At 53.2% G+C, this 27,373-nt stretch overlaps 1 protein-coding gene across 4 annotated transcripts in view; it reads left to right on the forward strand.

The window, feature by feature from the left end:
• Window positions 1-27,373, forward strand: part of GSG1L (GSG1 like) — a 182,881-nt gene that overhangs the window by 154,417 nt on the left and 1,091 nt on the right. For 2 of the 4 annotated variants that reach the window (XM_039884682.1, XM_039884680.1), the window contains 2 exons: window positions 2,456-2,623; window positions 15,806-15,876. In XM_039884682.1, coding sequence (XP_039740616.1) covers window positions 2,456-2,623; window positions 15,806-15,876 — 239 coding nt within the window. Of the gene's footprint in view, window positions 1-2,455; window positions 2,624-4,401; window positions 4,421-4,652; window positions 4,860-5,847; window positions 5,877-13,557; window positions 13,564-15,805; window positions 15,877-27,373 lie in introns of all 4 variants that reach the window. The other 2 variants (XM_039884681.1, XM_039884683.1) reach the window with 2 other exon arrangements.

Consider the following 27,373-nt stretch of genomic DNA (forward strand, 5'->3'; position numbering starts at 1 on the left):
GTTTAATTTAAAAACAAAGAATAATGAATAACAGGAGAAAAGTTACAAGAGAATGACAGAGCGCGATGAGGGCTGCGATGAACTTAAACGGGTGCGTGATAGAGAGCGATGCTTATCCTCTGGTTGGAGCATCAGAGTTGGGATCGGACCGGGTCATAGATAAGATCCCTGGCTGTAAAGACCAGAAATTCACTTTAAAACAAACTTAGGGAAAAGAAAGGAATTTGTGGAAAGTAATTGTATAAGAACTTCGGTTGCCCATGACTGAAACCCAATTCAAACTGGCTTAAGGAAAGAAAAATCCAAAAATGGAATTTGGGCTCCCATAATTGCAAAGTCCGGGGATAGTGGCTTCAGCTCAGAGAACCAGTTCCTTTCTGTGGCTTTCCTTTCTTTTGGGTCAACTTCATTCTCGGATTGTGTGGTGACGAGACAGTGCCCAGCAGTTCCTGGCTCAAATCCCACCCCAGACAAAAGGCGAGCTCAGTTTCTTAATAGCTTCAGCAAAAGTCCTGGGGTTGAGTCTCATTAGCCTGACTTGGGTGTCATGTGCCCATCCTGAACCAGTTACTGTGGCCAGGGGGAAGTGACACTCTCATTGGCCAGACCTAGGTCATGTGCTCACCCCTAAATGCTGGGGGTGAGGCTGGTCCCACACAAACCACATGACCCTAGAGGAGGGTAGAAGTGGTCCCTTACCAGAGTGGTTGTTGTTTAGGCAAAACCAACATATGTATACTCATAAGATCCCAGAAAAAGCCTGCTTCTTCATTCTCTACCCTCAACTTCTGAAATCCATCACTCTAGTTCAAACAGACATCCCAGCTTGAACTAGAATCTTGAACTTCATTGCTCAGAGGAGATAGTATCTGATTAAATCAGCTTTGCTCAGATGTTTAGTCCTCATCCAATCATCTATGAGTGTGGGATGGGGTCGCCTACTGGACCCTTTGGCGGACAGGGCAGCTCTTAGAGGGGCCAGGCCGACGCTCCACAGCTGTCTATTATAGATACTCAAAACTTCTGGAAGATCTAAACTTAATCATGAAAGAAGAGGAGAATCCATTAATGGGTTTGGCAGTAAGGGATAGACGGTGATCGCAGGTCCCTGGGAGGAAGGCTGAATCTGCAGATTCCCCCACACTTCCCTTCTGGGTGTTCTGAGGCTGACAAAGAGCAGAGCAGTGGGTACGGGAGGTGGGCTGCACTGACTGAGGAATGCAGGGGCAGCGATGTGGAGAGACCCGATTCGTGGCTGGCGGAAAGAGGCTGGAGGCTGGGAGGCAGTGAGCGTTGAAGACAGCAAAACTGAGGCCCTGGTTTGGAGGAAACCAGTCTTCAAGGCGGAGCCTGGGGGACAGGACTCGGAAACCAGACCAGCTGTAACGAGGGCAAGATGGGTGCCCCGCTCCTGGTTATGAATATTACTGCACGGCCTGGTCAGAGGAGTCGGGCGGGAGGCCATTTCTAGAATGGGCACTGGGTCAGAGAAGACCAGCGGCCTGGCCAGCTGAGGCTCCTAGCCCCACAGCGCCCTTCCCGTCTGTACAGATATGGCCTTGAGTCCTGGCTGGCAAGGTCTCCAGCTCTGGCTCGCTCAGCATACACATCAGCTGAGCACAGCCAAGCGTCCCCGGCTGAGCATGGAGGAAATGTGAGGCAGAGAGCTTAATAACTTCACTTCTCAGAGCGCGAGCTCGGAAACCAGTAAGAGCGTCGATGATGGCGAGGATCGTAATGATAGCAACCTTTCTTGAATGCCTACTGTGCGCCAGGCTCTGATCTGACATGCTTTTAACCCACCATCTTTAATTCTTGTAACAACCCTGTGAGGTGGTGCTGTTGTTAGGTCCATTAAAACGAATGTGAGGACTACGAGTCAGAGAGGTTAAGCATCTCCCCCAAGGTCACACGTGAACGGAAGGAAGTAATTCGAATCCCTTGGAAAACCAGTTTTTAAGGTGTCTGGCTCCCATCTACTTCTCTGTTATCAGCTCCAACTAATCTCCTCACGCTCCCTCACTCCGGCATCCCAAACCTCCTACAGTACGCGGGATGCTCCCCACGCCTCGTGCCTCCCTGCCTCCGCACACGCGCTTCCCTCTTCCTGGAATGCTTTTTCCCTGGCAGAGCCGCGCTCATCCCCAGGACCCAGTGCAGGTATAGTTGTATTCCAGTAACCTTCCCTGTCGTCAGCCCCCTTGGATGGAAGACTCGCTCCCTTTTCCTCTCTCTCTAATGAGCTCTGTCACCTTTGCATCACAATGTACAGAAAATGCTGTCTCCCACAGCAGACCTGTGAGTGAGGCAGGGACCAAGTGTTTTTTTTCTCTACGGCACCTGCTCAGGTCTGGCCCAGACGAGGCAGCCGTGCAGGGAGAATGGATGTCTGGCGGGTGGGGTTTCCTGTCCACTGCCCAGCCTCACTGGCACCTCTCTCCTCGTCTCTTGGCAGCCTGGCGTGGGGCTCCTTTACCTGCTGCATGGCAGCCTCTGTCACCACGCTCAACTCCTACACCAAGACGGTGATTGAATTCCGGCACAAGCGCAAGGTCTTTGAGCAGGGCTACCGGGAGGAGCCGACCTTCATAGACCCTGAGGCCATCAAGTACTTCCGGGAGAGGTCAGTGCACACGGGGTCACCTCTGGCCACCACTGGGAATCTGAAGCCCAGGGTTCGGCCTCAGTAGCCATAGGGCTTTAGTCAAAAACTGGAGTGAGCGGTCTGGCAGAAGGGTTCTGGGGGCTTGTGGGGTGGAAGGGGCAGGCTGGGTGAAGCAGAGTTTGGAGCCCACTATGATGGAATTTCCGGGACACTTTAATGTTTTATGAGCATGAGGTTGCCCTGGGCTTAGGTAATCGGAGCCTGAGAAACCAGGAAGGGAATCAAGTTCAAGCGTTTGCCACTTGGCCCCATGTGTCTTAGAACCAAGATAGAGGCATATGAGGGCTGAATCACAGCACTGAGTGAAAAGAGGACCCAGCAGTGGCATTGGTGATGGCTGTTGAAAGAGGAGCGAGCGCTTCTCAGGGTCAGGGATCACATCTGATCACCTGAGTCCTCAGAGTCCAGCTGGGAATACAGAAGGTGAGAATAAATGGCGTGTGTGTGTGTGTATGTATGTATGTATGTATGGGTGGGTCGATGGATGAATGGATGTGCGCATGGGTGGATGAATGATACATGGATGGATGATGGATAGAGGGATGCATGGATAGATGGATGATGGATGAGTGGAAGGACAGACAGGTAGACGGTTAGCATATTTCCTGGGACCACCTCTTAAATAAACTACCTTACCCAGATTCTATTACAGAGTCTGCTTCTGGGGTTGCTTATTGGACATGCAATAATGCATTTTAGTGTCAGGGAAGTGAAAAGTTCTCAGGACCGAGTCTGAGAAAGAGCGGGGAGGAGACTGTGAAGCGAGGCAGCACTGAGGAGCCGGACTCTCTGTGGGGCGCGGGGAAGGGTTCCAAGGCAAGGCATCAATCACATGGTGGGCGTGGCAAGGGCCACACAGGGACCTGTCTCTGACTGTTACAGACACCATCATCTCTCCTCTGCCCCGTGGGCCTCCTTTCTGTCCCTTGAACACTGCAAGCTCATCCCCACCTCGGGGCCTTTGCACCTGCTGTGCACCTGCCTGGAATGCTCACCTGGCTGTCTCACTCAGGTCTCTGCTGAGTGAGGTCTTCCTTAATCACATGGTCTAAGGTTACACACCCCCGTACACCCTGCCCTAGTTACTCTTTATCTCATGGCTGTTTTTCATAGCACCTATACAATCTGACATTATTCGGTTTATCTGTTTGATAGTTTGTAGACCTTGAGCTCCATGGTGGAAGGGCTTTGCTCTCTGGTTCCTCACTGTACTGTGAGCACCTAGAACTGTGCCAGGCACCTAGTAGATGCTCATTAAATTTGTATGTGTGAGTGAGAGAGAGAGAGAGAGAGAGAGAGAGTGACCGAATTCTTCTCTTTGGAGACCTCAACCCTGACTGCCTCATGCCCTTTCAGCTCAATCCCCACCATCACTGAGCAGAGTCGGCATCCTACAGTCCCCACACGAAAGTCCCAGGTCATGGCCCAGGCCAGTTAGTGACGGCCAGGGAGGTCAGGCACACGGGACTTCCCCGCCCGCAGCTGTGGCCAGAGCGTGTTCACTAGGAAGGTGGCAATGACTGGCATGGCACGGAACCCATGGTAGGTGCTCAGGAAATGTTTATAGCATCCATGTAAACAGCCTGATGTCTAAATCCACCCCCATTAACACTGCATCAGTTGTCACTTCGGCTGTGGGAGAGCCTGGGGCATCTGTGGGCAACCTTGTTTTGCCGAGGCAGAAAACAGGGCTGCTTCGTCCCGAGAAGCTGCTGTTTGCTGGTGCCCCATTTCAGATGGTCCCTAACAGCTCAGGCCCCACTAATGCAGAGGAAGATGGGTGCTTCCCAGCATATGTGCCGAATATCACTTTACGCGTTCATAACTTGAACATTATGCAGAGGTTCATCAAATTTTATTTTCTTTCCTCTCTGAGGAGAGCATTTCAGCTTAGCTGGGCTGTTCTAATTTTTTCTTTCTTTTTTTTTTTCTTTTTCTTTTTTTTTTTTTTTTTTTTTTTTTGGTGCCTTCCCTACAAACAACTCAGAGCACATGAACAGATCTCTGCACAGATTTGCAGGTGGCCCAGCAGCAGGGCTGAAATCCTGCAGCGGCCAGCATCCCCCACACTGCAGCCAGGGACACAGGGAGGAGAGCCATGGCCCCACCTGCCCACGTTTCCTGCTCCTCGGGGGACAGCGGGTGCTGTAGAAAGAGCAGGGTTTTGGAGCACCCTGCCCTCGGCCCTGCCTCAGTGAGTGTTCTAGTCCTGTTGCTTTGCTGCTATGTGACTTGGGGCAAGGCACTGAGCCCCTCCGGGCTGGTTTCCTCTGACCCACAGTGGGAGAGCTTCGAGCAGCATCCTGGGAATGCTCACATTTGATAAGCCAGGTGATGTGCTGGGCACAGGGCCAGGCACGTGGAGGGCATTTTGTGTGCGTGAGTTCCCGTCCTTTCTGCTACCGATGCAGAGTAAAAAGCTAGGGAACGGTTAGTTCAGGATGGAGATGGAGATGGTGTTTTCGATATTAGGATTCTACTCATCGTATGAATAACCACAGCCCATGCGTGGTGCCTGCCCTGTGCCAGGCACTCCTCTAAATGCTTTAGAAGTTCATTCTACAATACCTCTGTGAGGTAGTAGGTATTATTATATCCCCATTTTATGGAGACAAAAATCAAGGCATAGAGAGGTAAAGGGACTTGTCAAGGTCACGCAGCTGATAAGTGCCAGAGCTGGGGTTAGGACCAGGTTGCAGTCAGTACCCGTGATGTGTGGCCTCTCAGGACTGATCTGAGGGGAGTCCACTGAGGCTCACAGTGTGAGGGCGGGGGGCGCAAGGCCATGAGTGCAGAAGGGGGATGAGAGGGTGCGCGTCCTGGGCGAGTGTGCAGGGTCTCCCAGCCCCTCCTGTTATTCTTATCAGCTGGAGAGGCGTTTGTGGATCTCACTTCATCTAGCCTTCTCCTCTGGCCTTCTGACCCAGGACGAGATGGTGCCCTGTGGGGGCTAATGGAGCAGGAAGGGCCTGAATCACCACCCAGCCCCACCCCACTCCAGTCCTGTTGAATTTTTCTCTGCAGGAGCGAGCCTACTGCAAGTTTAAGGAGCAGTTGGGCAGATTCTGAAAGGTTTTCAGGGGCTTTAAAATGTGATGGTGTGTGGAAGAAAGGAGAGAGTGAGAGCAAGAGAGAGAGAGAGAGAGAGAGAGAGAGAGAGAGAGAGAGAGAGAGAGAGAGAGCGCTCGCGCGCACGTGCGCCAAGGGGCCAGTCTGCACCCACGTCGGGTTTGGGGTGGAGCGAGCCTATACCGCTGACTCTGAGCAGCCTAGCCTGTTAGGAGACACTTCTGGAATCAAACCCTCCCAGTGTCATCTCGTGTGTTGTCCCCAGGGAGGGCATCTTAATGGGGCCTCTCAGGGGAGGGTCGAAGATGCCAAATGAAAGGTAAGTACTTGCAGATGGGGCTGTCTTGAAGGCTCGAAGCTCCGAGCTGGTTTAACAACATGTGGAAAGAAAAGGAGACCTGTTGGATTGGACTCCAGGGAATTCAACACCCGCCTCCCTCGGGAAAGCTGCAGGGACTGGGGGGAGGGGAGCAAAGGGCCTGGCAGGGCAGCTCCTGCTCCCTGCTCAGGTCACGCTGGGTCATTGCGCCTTGCTCAGCAGCACTGCCTCCCTGAACTTACTTGTTAATTCCTTTAATTTCTCGTTTGTCTGCCTCCTCCTGCGTGCACACTGCGAGAGCTCACCCTTCTCTCTGAGTTCCCACTCAGTCTCTGGTGCCTGGAAACATAGGGGTTCAATAAGTTACATTATTAGCTGTCCACAATACTGATGCTCATTACAGCACAAGGTTGTCCAGTGCCTTCTGTCGGGTGCCTCACCGGTATGCGCTCGTTCTATCCTTACTGGGAACACGACGAACCAGGGGTGAAATGAACTCTGGTTTATGAGTCGTGAGTGTCCAGATGAGTCACTTCACCCCCTCTCAGCCTGTTTTTCTCTCTGGAAAATGGGCTGGGGCCTTTCTTGCAGCTTTGCTATGAGGATTACATGAGATAGTGCAATGAAGTTTTGGGGAAAAAGCCAGGGCCTCCCTCTCCCAAACGCCCCCACCCACCGGAAACCTCTGTTGGGTCAAGTAAGTACAGGGCAAGTAAGACACGCTCCCTGCCAGAGAAGGGGAGACAGTGCTGTTGAAAACCGGAGGCCCTCAGAGAATCTTGCCTGCGATGCGCTTTGTTTGGTCCCCGTGCTGGTTTTAAAATTCTTAAATTTTGTCAGGAGATTTCATGTTTTAAAAGATAAAGGTTTTTGGCTTGTCATGAGAAAGCTGAGGGTCTGAGCACACGTCCCCAGTTCCCGCATGGTGACTGTAGGCTGGAGAGGGGAGCGCCTGCCCCCACCTCAGAGCCCTCCAGTCTCGTCCATCGTCTGCCCAGCCCTGTGATGGGGTGGGTCTGCTGGACAGGACTCCAGGAGGAGGGCTGAGGTGACCCCGGGGGAGGCAGAGGACAGGAAAGCCTTCCCATACAAGACCCTTGAGCTCAGGTTTTAGAGACACGCACAGTGCTCACCAGCCAGATGGGCAGTGGGTGCTAGAAGGCGTTCCCCAGCACGGGCAACAGCATGCGCCAAGGCCAGGGGGGGAACGAGCAGGCGTATTCAGAGCTCTGTGAGCCGCGGGGTGAGACCTGTGAGGAGGAGAGGGCTGGGAGTGGGGCCTGGGTCTCTTAGGGCTCTCCTCCCCCCACAGCATTTGCGGTGGGGGCCGATGGCAGCAGCGGAGTGAATGTGCCAGGATGAGAAGGTGGGGTAGGAACCTGCCGCTATCCCCCTTCCCAGGTGCCAGGCCTCACCTGGCAGAGGCTGGTGCAGGGAGGGGTGCGGGGACCCCACCCTTACAGCTCTGCTCTCTCTCTCTCTTGTCTGTGGTAGGGAAACTGGAGAAAGGCCCCTTTCCACTTCCTCGCCTGCCACTCCCAGCCGACCCTCTGCGGGCTGCCCTAGGCCCCCACTGCCCTGAAAGGGCTCCCGGCAGCCTGGACGCTCACACACTCCCTCCTCTCTGGGCTCCCCGCCCCCCCGCCCCCAACTCCCCGCTCAGCTTCCTTCACCCCCCTCCCAGCCTGCTCCTCCCCTTCCGTCCTGTCACAGGGCCATGCCCAACATGCCCACAGCGTCCGGGCTGGGCCTCTTCTCTCCTCATCTGACATTAGCCTCGGGGGCTACACCTGTGCCAGGGCACCCCATGCTTAGTCCATTTCAGATGCCCGACTCCACATCCGGCTGTCTCCTTGGTGTTTCCACTTTGGATTCTCAAAGGCACCAAAAATCGACGTGGCCAGGACCCACTCGTGGTGGTGTACCCAAACCCAGCCCTATTTCCACATGTCTCTCCATGGTGGTCCTGCCTGTGGCAGCCAGACATCTGCAAATCCTCACTCCCCAGGTCCCGTTCATCACAAATCCAGTGCCTTTCCCTGCAGTTAGTGGGCCTCTCTGTCCGTACTGTCATCCTCGCCCAAGGCTGCACCGGCCCACGCCTCCTGGGTGGAGGTACCATGTAATCCCACATCCAAATTTCCCCCTCATCTGTCCTTCCCCAGAACCAGAATGCTATAGCTTCACTGCGCTAATATTATCACGTTCCTGTCCCCTCATCTTTCTGCTTAAAACACTGCAGTGACTTCCCACGGCTCCAGGACAAAGGCCCGACTCCTCGCCATGACTTTTGAGGCACTGCCACTGCCCAGCCTCACCGTGGACCCCAGTCCCCCCTGCACACAGCGCCCCTCTGGATCTGCTCAGTTCCCTAGACTGGTCATTCTCCTGCCTCTGGCCTCTGGCTGCCACCCTCTCTGCCTGGAATGTCCCCCATCCTTTGCCGTGATGATGAGCCTTCAGGTCATACCTCAAGTATGGATTCCAAACGGGACCAGACCCCTGGCCATCCTCTCACAGCCCGGGAGGGCCCCTCCACAGCACTCAGCACAGGTGCAGCCCTCCCCACCCCGCATCCACTCCCCCTTACTCTTGCAAGCTCTTTGGGCCAGGGACGCATGCCGACTCCCCCTCTTTATTCCAGAATACAGGGGTGGATGGAGAGAGTGACGGAGCATAGAGGAAGTCCTCCCCGAAGGAGCCTTTGGGCCATGTCATTGGCCAGACTGTCAGGCCAAGGTGACCTTTGCCCCCTGGGAGCTTCCAGTGGTCTGGCTTGCGTGGCCTTCCTTTCCCTCTGTTTCCCCAGCCCCCCGAACAGCTCCAAGCTCAGGTACGCCCACCTCTGTGACTTTGCTCCTTGTAGCCGAGCCTGGGCTGAGGAAAGGGCTTTCGAGATAAACCGAATCTGGAGATTTTCACATCGCCCTGGGGCCCCCTTGGAGGCTGTCGAGGGTGGGGGTGAGGCTTGGGGTTGGGACTCCACTAAAGTTAGTGATTGTTTTCTAAGTGATAATTCCCAACCCACGCAGTTCTGAAAATAATCTCAAGGAGATAATATCTAGATTTTTTTTTTAAAAAAACCAATATCGTAGAAAAGGAGACAAAACTGTCAGTGACACACAAAGATTAGGGGAGGGTGCCGACACGGTGGATAACTTTATCTTCTCCGTATTTCCCAAATGGTTTACGTTACGAGGCTATTACTCACAGATGGGAATAGGAAAGAAAAAAGAAGAACCTTTTTAAAAACCCATGTCTTTCCCCCATCTTGGAATGGCACTTGCGATGAGATGTTATAGAATCTTAATTTCCTACCTGTGGCCGTTTATTTGCCAGCAAATGGATCCTTGAAACGTCGCTGCGATCTCTGTCCTCTGCACCTGTTCCCCAGACGCTTAACCCCCGAGACCCTTCAGTCACAGCCCCCTGCTGTCATCTGTCTCTACTTCCACTGCTTTAATTTTACTTCTCAGCGCCACCCCGCGCTTCGTCACGTTTTATTGGGGTCCTTCGAAATTGCCGTATTTTCTCGAGAGGAGCATGGTGCCCAGAAATTAGAGAAGGCGCATGGAGACCCAGGGCCCTCACCGGCTCCCCTGATGAGATGGATTAGATCGCTGGCCAAAACCCGCGAAAGAAAAGCGAAAAGCACAGACTGGTCCTGGAGGTGGAAACTCATCAAAGGGCAGCGGGAAGAACGTGTGGAAGGGCAGCCACGCCCCGGATGCCCGTGCTTTCTCCGAAAAATCAGCCTGCTGAGGGGAAATGAGGGATGGGAAGGCCTTGGCGGGCGGGGTCCCCGGGCACCCTCCAGCTGGCTGTCACTACTGATGGTTCCTTGGTGATGTCCATTTGTAGCCAGGACTGTGGGGAGGACACTGGAGGCTTGGACCTGCCACATGGCCTAGAGTCGCATGGAGGCCGACTGGGCCTAAGCTTAGCGGAGTCCCACACACGCCCAAAGCCGGGGTCCAGTGCCTGGCTCTTTAAATGTGATGCGGGGGCCCAAAAACATGGGCTTCACCTGGCAACCTGTTAGAAATGCAGACTCTCAGGCCCCATCCCAGACCTGCTGAATCAGAATTTGCATTTTAATAAGCTCCTCAGGTGATCTGGAGGACAGAGCAGATGCTTCAGGAGGAGGGCACGGCCAGCAGAGGCCAGTGGATAAAGGAGGGCGCTACAGACCCTTGCCACTCCAAGTGTGGTCCCTGGACCAGTGCCCATTTGCAAACACTCATAGGGGTAGGACAGATAAGTGTTTAGAAACCTTCACGGCAAGTTAAAATCGCTGGTACACCCAAGGAATTGCACGTGGATTTTTTGTTTTTCTTTTAATTTCATTTTTATTTAAACTCACTTTTATTTATATTATTAAATTTACACTCATTTTTATTGCATTTTATTTAAAAATTGGTCCAAGATAGATTGAAAATTAAGGGGGGAAAACCTGTCCTTTATCTCATAATTCGAGAAGCACAGCTTGAGGACTGTCATCTCATACCAGGAAGTGGCTGGAGATTAGAAAGACAGAGCCAGCAGGAGCCCGTGAGAGCCAGCGTGAGAGGGGCCGGCTGTGCGGGGGACACGACAGGTCCTGGGGGAGACCTCGCTGGAAGCGCTGTGCAGGGAGGCCCTGGAGCTCCTCTCGCAACAGAGAGGCCACCTGGTGGAACCGTGCCAGGGCCTGGGGCTGTGGTGGCCACAGGCGGCCCTGGCATTAGGTACATAGATACTGGGGGCGTTCCTGACAATACACTGGTTCTGGTCTGTCCTCAAACCCTCAGATCTTAGGAGCTCCCTTCTGCCATCACTTGCCTGCATCCTTTTCTCTCTCAAACAGAGCAGCACCCAGCCTCAGCCAGATTCTGGATGTCGTGGGTCATTGGGGCAGTAATTGTGTGACGGTGTGGTCACACTCCACACAGTTGTTTGCACATCTGCTGACAGTTCTGGGAGCTAGAGTTGGATGGTCCCCGGCCCCACTTTCCACAGGCCCCCATAGCATAGGTATGTCCAGGGCGAGTCCCGTTGCCAGCCAGCAATCTGCAGGACACAGTGGAAACTCGCTCCAACTCCAGGGACCGATAAACCCGAGTTCGAGTCACAGCCCTGCCGCGAGCCAGCTGCAAATCAGTAGCTTCAAATCAGCCATGCTGGGAGCAGTCACCCCACAGAAGTCCACAAACACTGCGGACGGGTTCTTTCTTTCCATTGTGAGCCAGTTGTTAACTTTTGCAAGCACACCACTAAACTTTGTAAGTTATACTTCTCTCACGTCTATAATGTGGGGATGATAGTAATGATGATGATGTGGGGGTGACTCTGTGGTTAGGATGCAAATAGAATGGGTATAAATCGACCCCAAATAACAATTTAAACAATTTACCAGTTCGTTTGTCTCTCCCTTAGGAGTCTGAGTGGGCACCTCTGTTACTGTCACCTTCCCCTGGGGCCCGTTCACCTCTCCTGAGACCACGGCATCATCTCAGTCTGAGCTTCTGCTCTGACTCCCCTGTTTGGGGAGACTCTGTCTCTTCTGGGGCTGGGACAGAAGGCTGTGCTGTGACCCAGTGGGTTCCTTCTGCTCTTGATCCAGAGGTGCTTGATACTTTGGAGCCTTGTTTCTGTTTCTTCCAAAACCTCACTTTTCCGAAGGCAACAAGTGGCTCAGGTCGAAATGATAGCATGGAAGGGAGGGGCGTTGGGGTTTTTAGGGGGCTGGTTAATGCGTTGAAATGATATCCTTCCACATCTGGAACTATGAAGTGGAGTCGCAGAGTGACAGGCCGTCAAGGATGATGACGATGACGATCGTAATAACAGTAAAGACAGCACCAAGTGCCAAATGGGGCTCTGAGAGCTCTAAACTGATGATCTAAAGCATTTTCTAACTCACTCAGTCCTACGGCCACCCGACGCGGTAGGCGCATTACTGTGCCCACTCATCAGACGAGGAAATCAAGACTCGGAGAGGACAGGCAGGGACGTGTCAAGACTCAAATAGCTCACAGAAGAGACGCTGGGGACCTGAGGAGGGGAGCAGCACAGCCAGTGACGGAGGGCCTGAGGCTCCCAGGGTCCCACCTGCTGCCCCTTCTGTGCGCTGGTCACCCCAAAGCACCACCAACGCCCTTCAAAGCACTTATCTAGACCTGTGGGCAATTTCCCACACCATCGTTAAAAAAAATAAAAAATAAAAAAAGCCCGTCCTCAGAAAGCATGTAATATTTCGTGCAAGGTTACAGTTCACATCAAAGGACAGCGTCACCTAGTGACATCTGTAGTCGCTCCTTTTCTTTCTACGCAAAGCGCAGCACCCCAGGCGACCCCGAGCTGCCTCTCCAGTGGGCTGCCCTTCGCCCCACGCTGCTTGTCTTCATTTGCTCACCTCCCTTCCATTTCCCTCTCTATTTCCTTCTCGTCTGACATTCCTCGATAATCTTTTTGCCAAGCACAGCGGAGAACGAGATAGACTCCATTCTTCTCTCTGAGTTTAAAATGTCTGGGGAAGAGCAACGATCGAACAAATGTAAAAATCGTAGTGGCTAACCCGTTCCGAGTCCCCGTTCTGTGCAGGTCCTGGGCTCCAGTCCCCACAGCAAGCAGTGGAGCGGTGGTGGGTGTCCTTCCTGTCCTTCCTACCACCACAGCTACGCCCGCCGCCATGTAGCAAACTCAGCACCACAGCGATTCAGGCAGGTGAGCTGCACGAGATCATGCTGTCTGTGAACAGCAGAGCTGTGCTCAGCCTTCATCCCTCCTCACTGCAGGGCCCGAGGTCTCAGTTGCGCCCAAAGCATGCCCTGGTCCTCCACGTTTCCTGCCAGGAAGCACCGGGGACTAGTGAGAGGGTCGTCAGCCCTTGCCATACCTGCCGCCAAGCCTTAGCCACTCACCAGACAGCTGTCAAGATCCTGCAGATCTGTTATTTTCACTGGTGAATCTGGTAGTGAGGGCTGCATTTGTGCAAGGAAACCAGCTCTTTCCAGAATGGCAAACACAGCACAGCAGAAAGACAGGCAGACCCGGGCGTGTATCCTGGCTCCCTCTCTGAGAGCTGAGCACATCGCGTGAGCTTTCATGCAGCTTCGATGTCGCCTCCTCCGTGAAGCCTCTGCTGGTGCCGACACGAGTGGTTCTCTCAAACCCAGCTGCACATTGCAAACTCCCAGGTGACTTCAGTGGGACTCCAAGCTGAGAAACATTGGCTGGACTATTTCCCGTTCTTTGACATGTCAACGACTGACCTTTGGGCATCTTAGCAGCAAGGTTTGAGTGACCAGGGAGAGGAGGGGCTCTCTCCTTAAACGTCAGCTCCTTCGCTCACTGGCCCCTCTTCCACGGCTGAGGCTCTCAGCAGAGCCCAAGGAGGTGCCAGCATGAGGTGTAGAGGAAAATGATCTCAGGATAAGAAGCCATGAGAACAGGGAGCGTGGGAGGATCAAGGAATCAGTTCAAGGTTAAGGCTGTGAAACACAGGCAGATGTGGGAGGCCCAGTGCATGGTGGGGCTGGCATTTATTGACCCAGAGGCACTGGGCGTGGCCGGGCAGGTGGCCCTCTGCAATGAGGCCCTCTGGTCCAGCCTATCAGCCAGTGTTTGAATCCAGCTGCAGCTTCATGACTGGTGACACTCCGGCCTTAAGCACCTCTGTGGATGGGAGACTCAACTAGAGTTCTCGTTAGATCCATATGCAACATTAGTTGGAAGAGCGAAACAACTGGAAAACACCTAAAGGTTTATCAAAGGATATGAATATTATTTTTTTAAAAACAACTGTAAGGAAAAAAGATGAGTGAGATTAATGTATACTGCTATAGAGAGATGTTGGAAATCTACAAGTTAAAAAATCAGGTTATAAAAAATAGGTTTAATTTGAGACAATTTACATAAAAAGGTATTAATTCTGAAAAGGTAAACATGAAACTGCTAACAGTGGTGGTGCTGCTATGTGAAGGTGTAATTATAGGGGAGCTCTGGCTCTCTTTATGGGTTGGAAAAAAAATTTTTTTTGGAACAAACCTGTGCTATCAAGAAAATAACAAAGATGTTTCCACTAAAAGCCAGAAAAAAAAAAAAGGGACATTTTTCTTTATATTGAACCTTCCCATAGCATCAACACTCAGGCTTTGTTCTGCCATCTGGGGCCACCCAGGCCACAGAAGATATTAGTTAACAAAGACTGTGTTCAGAGTTTGCTCCCTGAGAAGCTCAGGCCTGGTCCCTTAGTCCGGACAGCCTGGGCAACCCTCAGGTGGCATTTGGCCAACGCCTGTCATTTTCTAACGCAAGCGTGAGCTTGTCTTCCTACTAGATGGGAAGCTCTCTGGGGGCAGAGACCATGAAGTGACATACTGTCCCCCACACAGCATCTGGTGCAAACCAACAGGGTAGAGCCTCGGGGAGTTCCTGTCGGGGGATCGAATGAGTGACATGGGAGGACCAAAATTGCCAGTGCAGAGTGTTCCTCCCCCTTCTACTAAGGCCGTATATTTCTGGCATTGCTTGCGTGTCACTTACCACCTTCCCCACGTGTCCTCCAGCCTCTGCACACCATGGCTGAGCGATCAGGAATGAGAGGAGATGGAAAGAATCAGAAAACAGGGGTGAGGCACTGGAGGGTTGAGACTTCCTTGCATGAGAGCGAAGAGGGTCGCAGTGGAAAGAAAAGCAGAGTGGAGGAATGGGGAGATGACACAGAGGGCGCCGGAGAGTTTAGGGGAAGCACCGAAAGTGAGACATGGGGCAAGAGAGGTTTCGGGACAGCTGCGAGGCGGGCGGAAGGCCAAGGGGCGTGGAGGAGGTGCAGCCGCAGGTGCAGAGCTGGGGGCGCGTTCGGCGATGTAATGATTACGATGGTTTCTACGTCAGGGAACCAGACTTTCTCCGAGGGTGATGTGATACACGTTTGGACTGGACCACATGGAGCTCTGGGATTTGTTGGGGTTACGAATGGATGAGTGCAATGTGGGCACACGGCCCTGCCCGCTCCCTCTGGGTCGGTCATCGGTGGGGGTGGGGTGAGGGTCTGGGTCTGGAGCCAGGCTCTGCTCCGTGCTTGTCATCTCCTGTCACGTCAGTGGAGGCAGTCCCCTCTGGAACTGTGGCGACCTTGAGGTGCCACACATGAGAAACTCATGTTGGTGGGAAAGAGCGCTGTGCCAGATGTCAGAAGCCCAGGGCTTTGCTTATATGTAGAAATAGTTAGGAAATGTTTTAATTTGGTTAAGCAAGGTGACACTGCTGAAAAAAGTCCATTGCCCCCAAGTCAGAAAATAGAGGTAAGTTGAAAAAGAAGGCTTCAGATTTTATCTACTATATTGTCATTATTTAAGATTAATCACCATTAAGCTTTTGGTACATATTCACTCAAATAATTTTTCGTAATATCAGTGCATAATTTTGAAACAAACCTAACTGTACACATTCTTTTGTAATTTACCATTTGCACATACTTGAATTTTTTTGTGTGTGGGAGCACATGGGTTTAGATCCCTGTTCCACCTCTAATTTATTAGCTGTGTGGCACCTGGTCAGTCACGTCACCTACCAGCACCTCAGTTTCTTCATCAATAAAGTAGAGATAATGACGCCCACCTTAGGAAGGGACTCATGGGCAGGGGCACAAAGCCGGTTTGCGAAAGGTTCTCTGGGGTTGGAGAGCTGCCCTCCTTCAGATCCTGGGTCACTGCCGTCTCGGCCTGCTCTTCCTCACACAGGCTCTTGTGTCCTTTTTTTTTTTCCAGGATTGAGAAAGGGGATGGGAACGAGGAGGAGGACCTGCGCTTGGACTGCCGCCATGAGCGATACCCCGCCCGTAAGTGGCCTCTTCCTCAGGAGCCTCTGCTACAGACTCTGAGGAGAAAGAACCCTGGAGATAAGCCAGGCCAGCCTCTCCCTGCACCCTGGCTTTCTCCCACAGAAACGTGCTACAGATGGGGAAACCGAGGCTGGAGCTCTGCACACGGCAGCCACGGCCCTCGCGTTGGGGGCGGGAATGCCCAGGAAGCGAGAGGGAGGCTGGAGCATTTGAAGACGGGCAGGTGGACCTCAGCTCAAGTCCAGGCCTGGGTCAGATGTTGGCCCAAAGGCGGAACAGCAAGTGGGTCAAACTGGCCAAGTCAGGGAGGTGGCAGCGGACAAGATTTGTCCGAGCCGTAAATGCTCCTGGCGGCTTAGGATGTATTGACTTCATAAGCCTCACTCTGGGGGACACCACAGACAGAATCTAGGGCACCCATTTGGAAAACAGAAGTCTGGGCCAGAAGGCAAAGGGGAGGTAAAAGGAGAGAAGGGCCTCGTTCCAGACAGGAAAGGGAAGAGCCGATGTGAGGTTAAAGCGAAGATGCCAGACGGTTAGCCGAGCCTGCTGAACGCCCGCCCCGCCCCATACCAAGGGCTCTTTGTGCCTCATCTCGTATTCTCGCTGACCCTCAACCCCTACAGAAATTACTATCCATATTTTGTAGATGAGGAAATTAAAGCTCAGCGAGGTGGAGTGACTCACCCAAGGTCACACAGCTCAGCAGCAGAGCAGTTAGAGCAGACCCTGCCAGTGCCCAGCCCACATCTCTCAGCTCTTTTAGGGAACTCAGGTGTCTTCCAGGCCTCCATGTCTCCGTGCCTGCGGGAGCTCCCTCGCCCCAGGATTAGCAGTGCCGGGTGGGCCGCCCGCTCCCCTGTGCCACTTCCCTTTTCTCCGCCCAGTTTCCCCGCATCTCCTTAAGGTCTCCCCGACACTCGAATTCCTACCCGAGGGTCTGCTTCTGGGGAGACTGAAACCGAGACGGGATTTAAACTCAGGTCTGTCTCACTCCCAATCCTGTGATCCTAGTAACTGGCTGAGAAATGGCTCTGACCGGAGGGGTAAGACGGAGGTGGGTGAGGAGCGTGGGAGGAGGCCTGGCTGGAGAAGAGGGGAGGCCCCTGTGGGAGGCACCGGCCCAGGACAAGGACCTGCCCGAGGAACAAAGGGTGGCACTGCAGTGGACACTGGGCTCACACACCGCGGTTTCATGACAGGCGTCAGTGCTAGGGTGGAGAGCTTCCTGGAGGAGGGGGTCGAGAACCAGGCCATGGAGGCAGCTGGGGCGCACCCGCCCCAGGGACAACAGAGGGGAGCAGAAATCCACCAGAGGGGCTCAGGAAGCACATAGTAGGGACAAAAGCTGAGAGCCCCTGGCGCTGGCTCCCTTACTTGGCTTGAGCCTCCCCAAGCTCCCCGAAGCAGGCAAGAAACCCAGGGTGGAAAGAGGCCAGGAATGGGGGGCAGCTGGGGACCTGGGAGAAGGAAAGGCCACATCCCTGAGAGTGAAAGAGAGGGGAGCTAGTCTGGCCCTCAAAGCAAGCCCTGGAATCAAGAATGAGGGTACCCAGGGTCAGGGGAACGCAGAAGTCTCCTGCCCCCAGGCCGAGTCCCACGGCCTCACCTCCGACCTGGCACCTGCCTTATCTCCTCGGCATGGAAGGAGCTAGGTCAACAGCCTGCGAAGAGTTCCATCTTTCCTTCCTTCGACAAATATGTATCGATTATTTTCTCCGTGCCGGCCCTGGGCTAAGTGCTGGACGTACAGCCGTGGGCGAGAGCAGACAAAGGCCCCTGCCTTGTGGGGCTGGCAGTCTAGAGGGAAAGAGAATGAAGTAAGGAGTGAACTCAGAAACTAACCCGTCAGGTGCTAAGGAGGGAACAGGTAATGATAAAGGGGAAGCAGAGGAGGTCCCTTTAGAGCCACCTCGCTGAGGGGTCCCTGGAGCTGGAACCTAGAGGGTGAGAAGTCAGCCAAACAAAGAGCCTTCCAGGCAGAGGGGCTGCAAGTGCGAAGACCCCGAAGCAGGAACAGCCGGGACCGGGGCCGGCATGGCTGGGAGAGCAATGGGCAGTGGGAGGGAACAGGGGCAGCCATCAGAAGGAGGCGGCTGCGAAGCGGGGAGCCCAGGGCATTTTGAGCAGGGAAGAAACATAGCCAAATTATTTACCTGTATCTATAGCTACATCTGTATCTACATGCCTATATATATTCATTGATGTGTTTATATCCATAATGATATCCACCCCCATCCATCCATCCTCCTCCATCCCTCCATCCTCCATCCCTCCATCCTCCATCCCTCCATCCCTCCATCTGCAATGCACAAAAAGGATCGGAGGGGAGCAAAACAAGAGGCCAGCACGCCAGCTTAGGTGCTGTTGCTGTCATCCACGAGAGAGACAATGGTGGCCTCATCTGTGGCAATGGAGATGAAAGGGGGCGGTTGCAAGAGCTCTTTGCTGGAAGAATTGTCAATGTCTTAGTTTGGGTTCCCCAAGAAGCAGGTCCTGAGATAAGGATTCAACAGCAAGTAGCTTCTCTGGGTGATCCCAGAAAACCCAAGGAGGAGCAAGGGATGGGACTAAGCAGGGAAAGGCAGGTGGCAGTGAAAGTCACATTGTCCGGCGGACTCTGGCGGCCAGTGCAGAGCACATACACTGAGTCACCACCCCGCACCCCCCTCCCACCCCGCCCCGGACATAACAGTAACTCTCAGTCACTGTGTGCGGGCTGCTAGGGTGGGGCGGGTGCACAAACCCCTTGGGGAGGGGGCAGAGGAAACCGTGGTGCAGCTGGAGGTCAGCAGCGTGCTCCTGGGCTGCCAGGGGGAGGACAAGTTTGTGCAGCAGGATGCGCTTTGTCTACATCAAATACAAGGAGAGTGTAGAGTCGGGAACGGAGATAACTGAAGCCAAGGGGCAGCCGAGATCGCGCAGGGAGAATGTGTGGGGCGGGGAGGGCTGGTGAAGCAATGAGGTCCCAACTCCCTGGGCCACAGACAGAAGCTTTGGAGGGCGGCAGCGGGGAGGGGCCGCAGAGAGCCTCCTGCTGCCCCCAGAGGTTTCCCAGTCCCAGCTTCTGGAAAATAAAAAAGAAACTCAAATCCCACAGTGCCTCTGCCAGGTGTGCCTTTCATCAGGTAGCTGAGCTGGCAGGGATGGCTGTCTTTCCCAGGGGGCCAATGGAGGCTCTGGGGACTCAGAGTTAAATGAACGAGGAAGAAAAAGACCCCATCTGCTGTCAGAGCCGAGGGAGGAGTCGCCCGAACGGACTGGAACGCCAGCGTAGGCGCTCTGGCCGCTTTAGTTATCCCGAGGTGGGCTGCTTCTGTGGCCACGTGAAAGTCACTTATTCATCCACTTATTCAACAAATTTTTACTTGAGATGCTTCCCTGAGTGGGGCCCCATGCTGGGTTCCGGAACGTGGAGATGATGAAGAAGGTGTGATCCTGGACCCAAGCTACCACTGTACAGTGTGGCCAGAGCTACACCAGGGTCAATGCAGGCTCAGGGTAAGGGTGGGGTACAGGAGAGGGAGGGGTGGGGCAGGGCACTTAGCCAGGGGTGATCCAGCCTGGTAGAATGCCGTAGCTGTAATGATATTACCTGGCCTTGTTGATGAAAATAACCAGCAAGAACTCAGTCCCACCAAGTCTGATGATAATATCTCAGCCTTGGGTATGTTCTGAGAAATTCACATGTATCCACTCATTTCATCCTAGGGACAGCTCCATTTTACAGACAGGGAAAGGGAGGACCAGGGAGGTTATGGCTGCGCCAGGAAGTGGCAAAGCTGAGATTTGCACCCAGCTTCCCGGGCTCCAGAGCCCAAACCCTGAGCCACCAGGATGGGCTCCTGCGTGTCGGTCAGTGGCTCCTCGTGCTGGGCACTCCCCATCTGCCGGCCCTGGGCAGCATGTGAAGATTCTGGGCCCAGCCACACGTGGACGTGATCCTCACGGCGCTCATGGGCTGGAAAAGCAGCCTGATCAGACCGTCCAGGGAAACGACGCCATCTCCAGAATGCAGCCTCTTAGCTGCTAGTGGGTTTTTGGCCAAGAAAATATTTTGGAAATGCCTGGACGAGTTTTGCAATATTTCCTCACTAAGCAGATGCTCAGATTTTGTGGTGGGCTGACTTTCGGGCACAAGGGACTGGGGAAGAGGAATGCCAGGGAGCCCACGTTAGTAAACGCTTGCTGTGTGCAGGTCTCTGCTAAGTACTTCACAGCCATCTCATGCGATGATGGCTTCTGCAGCCCTGGGAAAGAGCTGAAAGGCAAACTGACTCTGCTGAGCTCTCTGGTCCCCTGGGGGAGACAACTCAGCTCGGTGCGTAGATCCTCCTCACCGGGGAACGAGGCCATTCCCGCTCTTGCTCCCTAAAACCCCGACCTCGTCTCCTCTCACTCTCCCCTCCCTCATTCTGCTCCAGCCGCCCTGGCCTTTCTCTTTCTTGAACATACAAAACATCCCCTTTACGGGGCCTTTGCACTTGCTGTTCTCTGTGCCTGGAAGGCTCTCCCTCTAAACCTTTGCACGGCTGGCTTCGTCTCATCTTTAAGTCTCAGCCAGAGGCCGCTTCCTCAGAGAAGCGTCCGCTGAGCTACACCAGCTTCCCCAGCTGCCCTCACATCACCTTGTTTGGTTTTTCATAGTGTCTGCCCCTCTCTAAAATTGTCTGTTATATTTATGTACTGGATCTTTGTTTTGTCGCCTCTCTTCACTAGGTTCCATGAAAACGGGCATCCTATCTTATTTTGTTCACATCTGTGTCCCGAGAGCCTAGAACAGTGCATGGCACACAGTAGGTGCTCAATTGCTGGCTCTAAACCTCCGATTTTCTTCCACTGTTTCCCACTCGAGTAGCCGCTTTTACATAAACAGTGACATGAACTTCTGGTTACCTTAACTGCTCCAAAATTGCTATTTTTTTTCTTGGGCTACTGTGATATGGATTCTGCCATGACTTCTTTTTCCTGAGGAAAGAGTTTGCTTTGAAATCAGCCTTTGGGGCTTTGCAGTGCCACCAGCTAGCTCTGAAGCACATCAGATGTGACATTTGATGGAGATGAGGCTGCCTTATGGTCCAGGTGTCTGCATCTTCCTTTCAGGGGCAACTGGGGTTTGAGGCTGATTGCAGCTGTCAAGTTCAATGCCCAAGACAAGCTTTTGATTTTGCCAGGTGTGTCTGTAAGGCTAGGCTGGGAGAGCGGCTGTCATTCGCTGGGTACAGTGGTGGCTTCTGGGAGCTCCGTCTAGACAGGATTCTGCTGCCGCTGCCCTCAGAATAGCAGAGGGATTTGCAAGGAAGACTTTTCTGGGCCCAGAGCAACTTGGCACTTTTATTAGATCAAAATCAAATCCAATATAGTCCTGCTCGAGACTGCTTCCTTTATTAAAATGGAAACAGACAATATTTCCGAAATAAGTATCAATGCCACCTTGCTGGACACACAGATGGGCTTACAGCTTGGGGACATCTGAGACCCTGGCACTGGGGTTGAGAGAGCCAAGCCAATGTCAGCATCAGAATCACCTAGGGGCTCCTTAAAATGCCGCCAGCTGGGCCCATCCCCGAGTTTCTGACTCAGGAGGCTGGGCAGGGCCTGGGATTCTGCATTTCTAACAAGTTCCCAGTGATGCTGCTTCTGCTGCTGCTCCACCGACCGAATTCTGAGCGGTACTCGGCCCTGGGCCAATACCTGTCCCTCTGAAGCTGCTGCCAAGAGGGAGTCTGCATTTTGTCCCTTGGTTAAGCTATTCAGCAGCCTCCGGATCAAAACTCCTGCTTCCAGGGCCAGTTCCCCACCAACCCATCCTCCTCACACAAACTTGATCCCGTCTCCCGCACCCGTCTGAGCTCCACAACCGCCTATGGTGGCACCCTTGCGGGTGCCAGGCGCTGGGCCAGCCCCTCTCGCACATTCCTGCAGAGGGCTTCTCTTGCCAGCTCAGTCCTTCTTTGCTCACTCTCTCTCCACTAGAATGGAAATGTCTTAAAGACAGGGACCTTGTTGCCACATTCGTGTGGCAGCCCCAGTGCCTAACACTTAGTCGGTCACTAGGACCTTTCCGGTGACTGACTTAGTTCACTGAGTCCTCACGTGGTGTTTGCTCTGAGGAGTATTTCTGTTTCACAGGCGAGGCTCTTTGGGTTCCCAGAAACAAAGCTATTTGTCCTGGGTCACAAATCGGGCAAGTGCAAACCAAAGCCGTGCCCTTGCTCTTCTTATGCCTGTGTCCGCCTGAGGCCATGCTCCTCCAATGCCTTGGTGTGCGTCAAGTAAGTCTGACGGTGATGCGGAGCCCCCAGGGACAGGTGAACCCCCAGGGGGCCTGCTGGGCCTTTTACCCCCAGCAGCTTTCGCAGCTGCGCCACTTCACTCCTCACCCCACCAGCTCTGTGTACCCCGCTTTCCAGACCTTCTTCCTTTCCCCCAACCACCAACGCTGCCAGCTTTTTCACACCTTCTGAAAACCTCATTTACCTGCCAACAACCTATTTCACACCCTGTTCCTTCTGCCTGAAGTGACCTGCTCCCTTTCTCCCTCTGGTGAAAAACAAACCCTACTAGTGGAATCCCGAGCCTCACAAGTGTTTTCAGGGTCTGGCTTAAATGTCTGGGAATGGCGACCAGCCTCTCCCCACCCCTGGCAGAGGCGGTCACATCCGTCTCCCCGTTTCGCTGTCTAGGTCTATGAGGCCGAATTTTATGGTGGTCACGGGCCCAGCCTTTGGAGGGAGGCTGCCTCGGTTCAAATTCCAGTAGTGAGACTTTTGACAAATGACTTAACCTCTCTGGGCCTCGGTTTCCTCATCCGTAAAAAGGGTATAACAATGGCATCGAACTCATGTTTCTGAGGATTCAATGAGCCGATGAACCCGAGGCAACGGTGAATGGTTCCTGGCTCCTAGGAAGGCGTGTTTGCCGTTATCTCTTCATATATGGTCTGCGCCCCTCTCTAGACTGCGAACACCCAGAAGGGGCAGGTCTGTGTCTCACTCACGTCCGTCGACCAGCACCCAGTACGAAGGCTGACACACAGCAGGCGCTCAACAAACGTTTAATAAGGGAATGAAGAAATCAGTGGCTCTGGGACCGGTGGTGGGTTAAGTGGATTCAGCCCAATTTCAAGTGTGAGAAGGAGATGAAGAGAATGTTTTAGCCCCAAAACATGGGATCCCAAAAGATGGACTCCAGTGACAAGAAAGATGGAGCCCCCACTTGATCTCCTAAGACAACTTTTCCCCAAGGAAGACCAGAAAACCCAATCTTTCTCTCCACATGGATCCCACAGAAACTTGCTCTTCTTCCCAACTCCCCCATCATTTATTCATTCAACACATCTATACTGTCAACATTGCGCCTGCTAGGGTGCTGGGGACCAGAGATGAATAGAAGCAGAGCCAGTCTGTGTCCTCATGCTACACACAGCCTAGAATAGAAGCTGGGAGGAAACAAGTAAATGGATATTACCAAATATAATGGCGTCTCTGAGACCCCTCGGGGTACGGATTTACAGAGCGGGGTCGACGTGGAGAGGCAGTCAGGGTGCCCTTGCCAAGGCTGTGACATTTTAGGCAGCAGAAGAGGGATGATGTTGTCACCAGCTGAAAGGTCTCCAAAGCCCAGTGCTAGCCTTGATTCATTCCTCCATCACTCTCCACGTCCCAGCTCCTTTTAGAGGGCAGAGTTCAAGGTTGGGCAGCCAGACCTTGACGGGCCATGAGTCCGAGAGAGAGAGGCCTTCAGCACCTCACTTAGGCGCTTTCTCGTAAAAGGATGTGGCTCTTTTGTGCCAGGCGAGGCTGCTGTGGGGTCCAGAGCACCAGTGCCAGCCACCTGCCCACTCCCGAAGCCTGTCCACCCTCACAAATTCCTCTACCAGCTTCTGAGCACCTTGACCTCCCCTCTGAGAGCCCCGTTTTCCCCATCTGCATTGGCATTCTTGGTCTTGAAGTCTTCCCCCCTCTCCCCCTCCCCCTGGCCCTAACAGAGTGGATCCATTTTGGATGTAAATTCATTCAATTCAGCAGAGCTGAGAGCTGACCCCCTGCCCACCCCGGGATCTTGGTGCCTTGGAGAGAGTTCGAGACAGCGATTTCTCACTGAAGGATTGGGAAGTCGGGACTGGAAGAGACTGATGTTAAATTTGTTCACGTTTTGATATTTGGATTAAAAAAGAGAGGAGAAACCACATGGGAAAACCTCCCATGTGCTGAGTACTCTTCTGAGCCCGGGAGGTTTCAAGGGAATTTAAAACACAGTACTTGCTACCAACCCTCTGAGTGGGGGCCTTGGACAAATCATTTCCCACTGCGGACTTTGGCTTCTCCATCCGCGAAGAGGCGGTTGATCCCAACCTCCACTAGTTCTGGCATTTTATTTTTACGTCTATCTGAAATTGGATAATGAAGGGTTTCTATGCAGGGGTGGAGGACTACCGACTTCTCTGTAACTCACATCCACTTGCAGTCTCAGAGAGGCGAAGTTACCTGTCGAAAGTCACACAGCTTAAAAAAAGTTCACACAGTTTGTGAATGAGGGAGCCTAGATTTGAACCTTTGACTGTTAGACTCCAAGTCCAGTTTTTATTTTCCCCCAGAGGAGGAGAGGCTGAACAAAAAGCCTCCTGTAGTGTACAGAATCTCAGACTAGGAAAGACAGATGCAGCTTACCCTCCAGCCCGGGAATCACTCCATCCTCCTCCCGCACGCCTTCCTCACTTGTAAAGTCAGTTCGGGACTCACCCCATGCTCCCAGCTGCTGGGGCCGAGGGCGCCAGGACGAAGCTGACCCACTCTCTGCCTGTGGTGAGTCCCCAGGTTAGTTAGGGAGACCCTCCGCGACACAAAGTTACAAGGACAGGGGAGAGGGATGTGTAGCATGGTACGGGACACAGAGGAGGGGGCATTCAAAAGAGAGGTGGGAGACTCAACAGCCAGAGACAGCAGTGGGGAGGGTCACCCTGGCCAAGATCCAGAATATGCGAAGCTGGAAGAAACTCATGGAACAAAGACCCGGTCTTTGGGAAACAGGTAGAAGTCAGAAATGACTTCCAGTGCGCTGAGTACGACCTGAAGGATGCTACTTGGCCCACGGATGGTTTAAAAGGCTTTAAAAACCTTTGTTGTTTGTCATCATTTAAAAGCCAGGAGATTTTACTTTGAAATCCTAATTTTCGGTTTCTCTGAACTTTCTGGGAGTTCTCAGCCCACATTCCCCACAGCAACAATCAGCAGGCTGATGAATGGCTGCTTCCGCCTGTTCCACCCCTTCACCCATTGCTTAGGCCCAGGAGGTGTTTTGAAGAGGGATTCCTCAATCCACCTGGCATAAAGGCATATATATATACTATATAACCTTATATATATATATATATATATATATATATATATATATATATATCTCTCAGCCCACTGGCTGGTGACTGGCCCCAAAGTAAAGGGACAGGAAGGAGAGAAGTGCGTGAGGGGTCCCGGTGGGCTGGCGGGGGCTCCTCAGGTGTGGTGAGGACAGAGAGAGCTCCCCCCGCCTCCACCGTAAATGGCTCTCAGCCCCAAGCCTCTCCCTGGAGAAGAGAGGGGATGAGGCCCCCAGTCCTTAGTGACTTGGCCTCCAGACCCAGGGGTTAGAGCGAGATTTTAACTCAAGGAAATATAGGGATCATGGTCTTTCTTGTTTCTTAAAAATACGTGAGCATTTTCTCTTCGTTGCAATGAACTCTCCAAAGTTCTCCCTGTTGGTGACAGTATGAGCAGCTACGACCCCTTCTAAATACTCATTTAGAAAAATAATCGTACCTTTCTGTGCACTAAATATTTGCTTCTAGATTAAAGAAAAAAAAATCCAAACACCTATAACTTGGCAGCAAGCACCCCAAAGAATGCAGCGGTTTCAGTGACTGGGGCCGAAACAAATGTTTTTCCTGAGGGCAAACGATTCCAGAATGTTTGCCAAGTGTTTCTCACCCCTTCAGAAAATAGAGTAAAATTAGCAAAGCACCAACCATCATTAGAGAATATTAAAAACAGAAAAAAGCCAGAGCAAGAAAAATAAAAACATGCCTCTCGCTGCCCCCACCGTTGGCACAACCGTCTTCATTTTTGCCTGTTGCCATCCAGCCTTTGATATGAGGCAGAATCTCCCAACAGTCAGAGCTGCTTGGGGGTGCAAGAAGGGTAATGAGCAGTCTGTCCTTGGGGGCATGCAAGCAGGAGCTTGGCTTCCGCAGGAATTCCCACCTTAAGGGGTTTGCTCTAAAGAGCCCGTCTGACCCTAAAGGATGACTAGAATGTCTGAGCATCTGTTAGAGCTCAGTAGGAAAAGAAACAACATGGAACAAATTTAACATAGAAGTTTGGAATCAAGAAGAAATTGATTTGATCCAGCTCCTCTACAACTGTGAACCCTAAGGTGGCGGCTTATCCCTGCCGAGTCTCAGTTCTGCTGTCTGCGAGATGGGGGTGGCTGCCTCCCAGGCTCGTGAGCCGAGAACGTAGCAGGTGTACTGGCCGTGAGCGCTCGGTCACTGTTAATCCTCCCTTGCCCGCTGGTGCCCACCACGCCAGTCTCCCCGCCCTTTGCCTCCCCTCTCTGGTCCACCTCCATCGGTGCACTGCGGACCGCACTGCCTGGGTTGAGCCATCGCTCTCCTGGGGTGAAGCCACTGGGGTGGGCGCTCCAAGGTGGAGGGGACCCCGAGGGCTGGGGAGAGGATGCCAGGGGGCTTCACGTGGGAAGAGAGACTTGAGTCAGGCTTGGAGTGTTTGTTCGATTCCCAGTAGGCACAAGGACACAGGGTGGACATGGTCACAGGGTGGACATGGAAATGGTTCTGGTGTGTCAGAAAGATGCCAAGGAGGCGCTTGTGCAAAGGCAGGGAGCGAGCCTTCAGGAACCAAGGAGAGCACGGTGCGCGTGTTGTGTCAGGACCAGCCCTCCAGCCCTGCAGTGTGCCCAGCCACCAAGAGCAGCGGCCAGTGGTGGGGAAGTCGTGAAGTCTCTGCCCACTGCCTCGGCCCAGGGTGCTGCTCAGAGTCAGCTTGGGGCACACCCTCGCAGGCACTCACTGTCCCTGGGGTCAAGTAAGGACCAAGGCCCAAAGATTGTCCACACTTGTCCTCCTAACCCTCCCACAGCTCCTTAGCACGTGGAGGCACACAGTGGAGCTCGAGGGAACCTGACGGGGTGGGCGGATAGGTAGGTGGATAGGTAGGTTGCAGGATGCCCGGGCCGGTGGGTGAGTAGATGAGTGGGCAGGGGAGGGATTGGTTGGTTCACTGAGGGGTGTAGGTAGGTGAAAGGAATGGGGAGATGGGAAGGGGGTGGGTAGATTGCCTGAGTGGGTGAGTGAGTGTGTGGGCAGGTGGCGGTTTGTTGGATGGGTGTGTTGGTGAGTAGCGGCAGGAGGATGGAAGGTTGGTGGATGTGTGCACGGGGGTTGGGGACTTGATGGGTTAGCGGATGTGTCCGCATTTGGGGAAGTAGATGAGAAGGC

Source organism: Pteropus medius, unplaced genomic scaffold (genome assembly GCF_902729225.1).
Source record: "Pteropus medius unplaced genomic scaffold, Ma_sr-lr_union100, whole genome shotgun sequence".
Lineage (NCBI taxonomy): Eukaryota > Metazoa > Chordata > Mammalia > Chiroptera > Pteropodidae > Pteropus > Pteropus medius.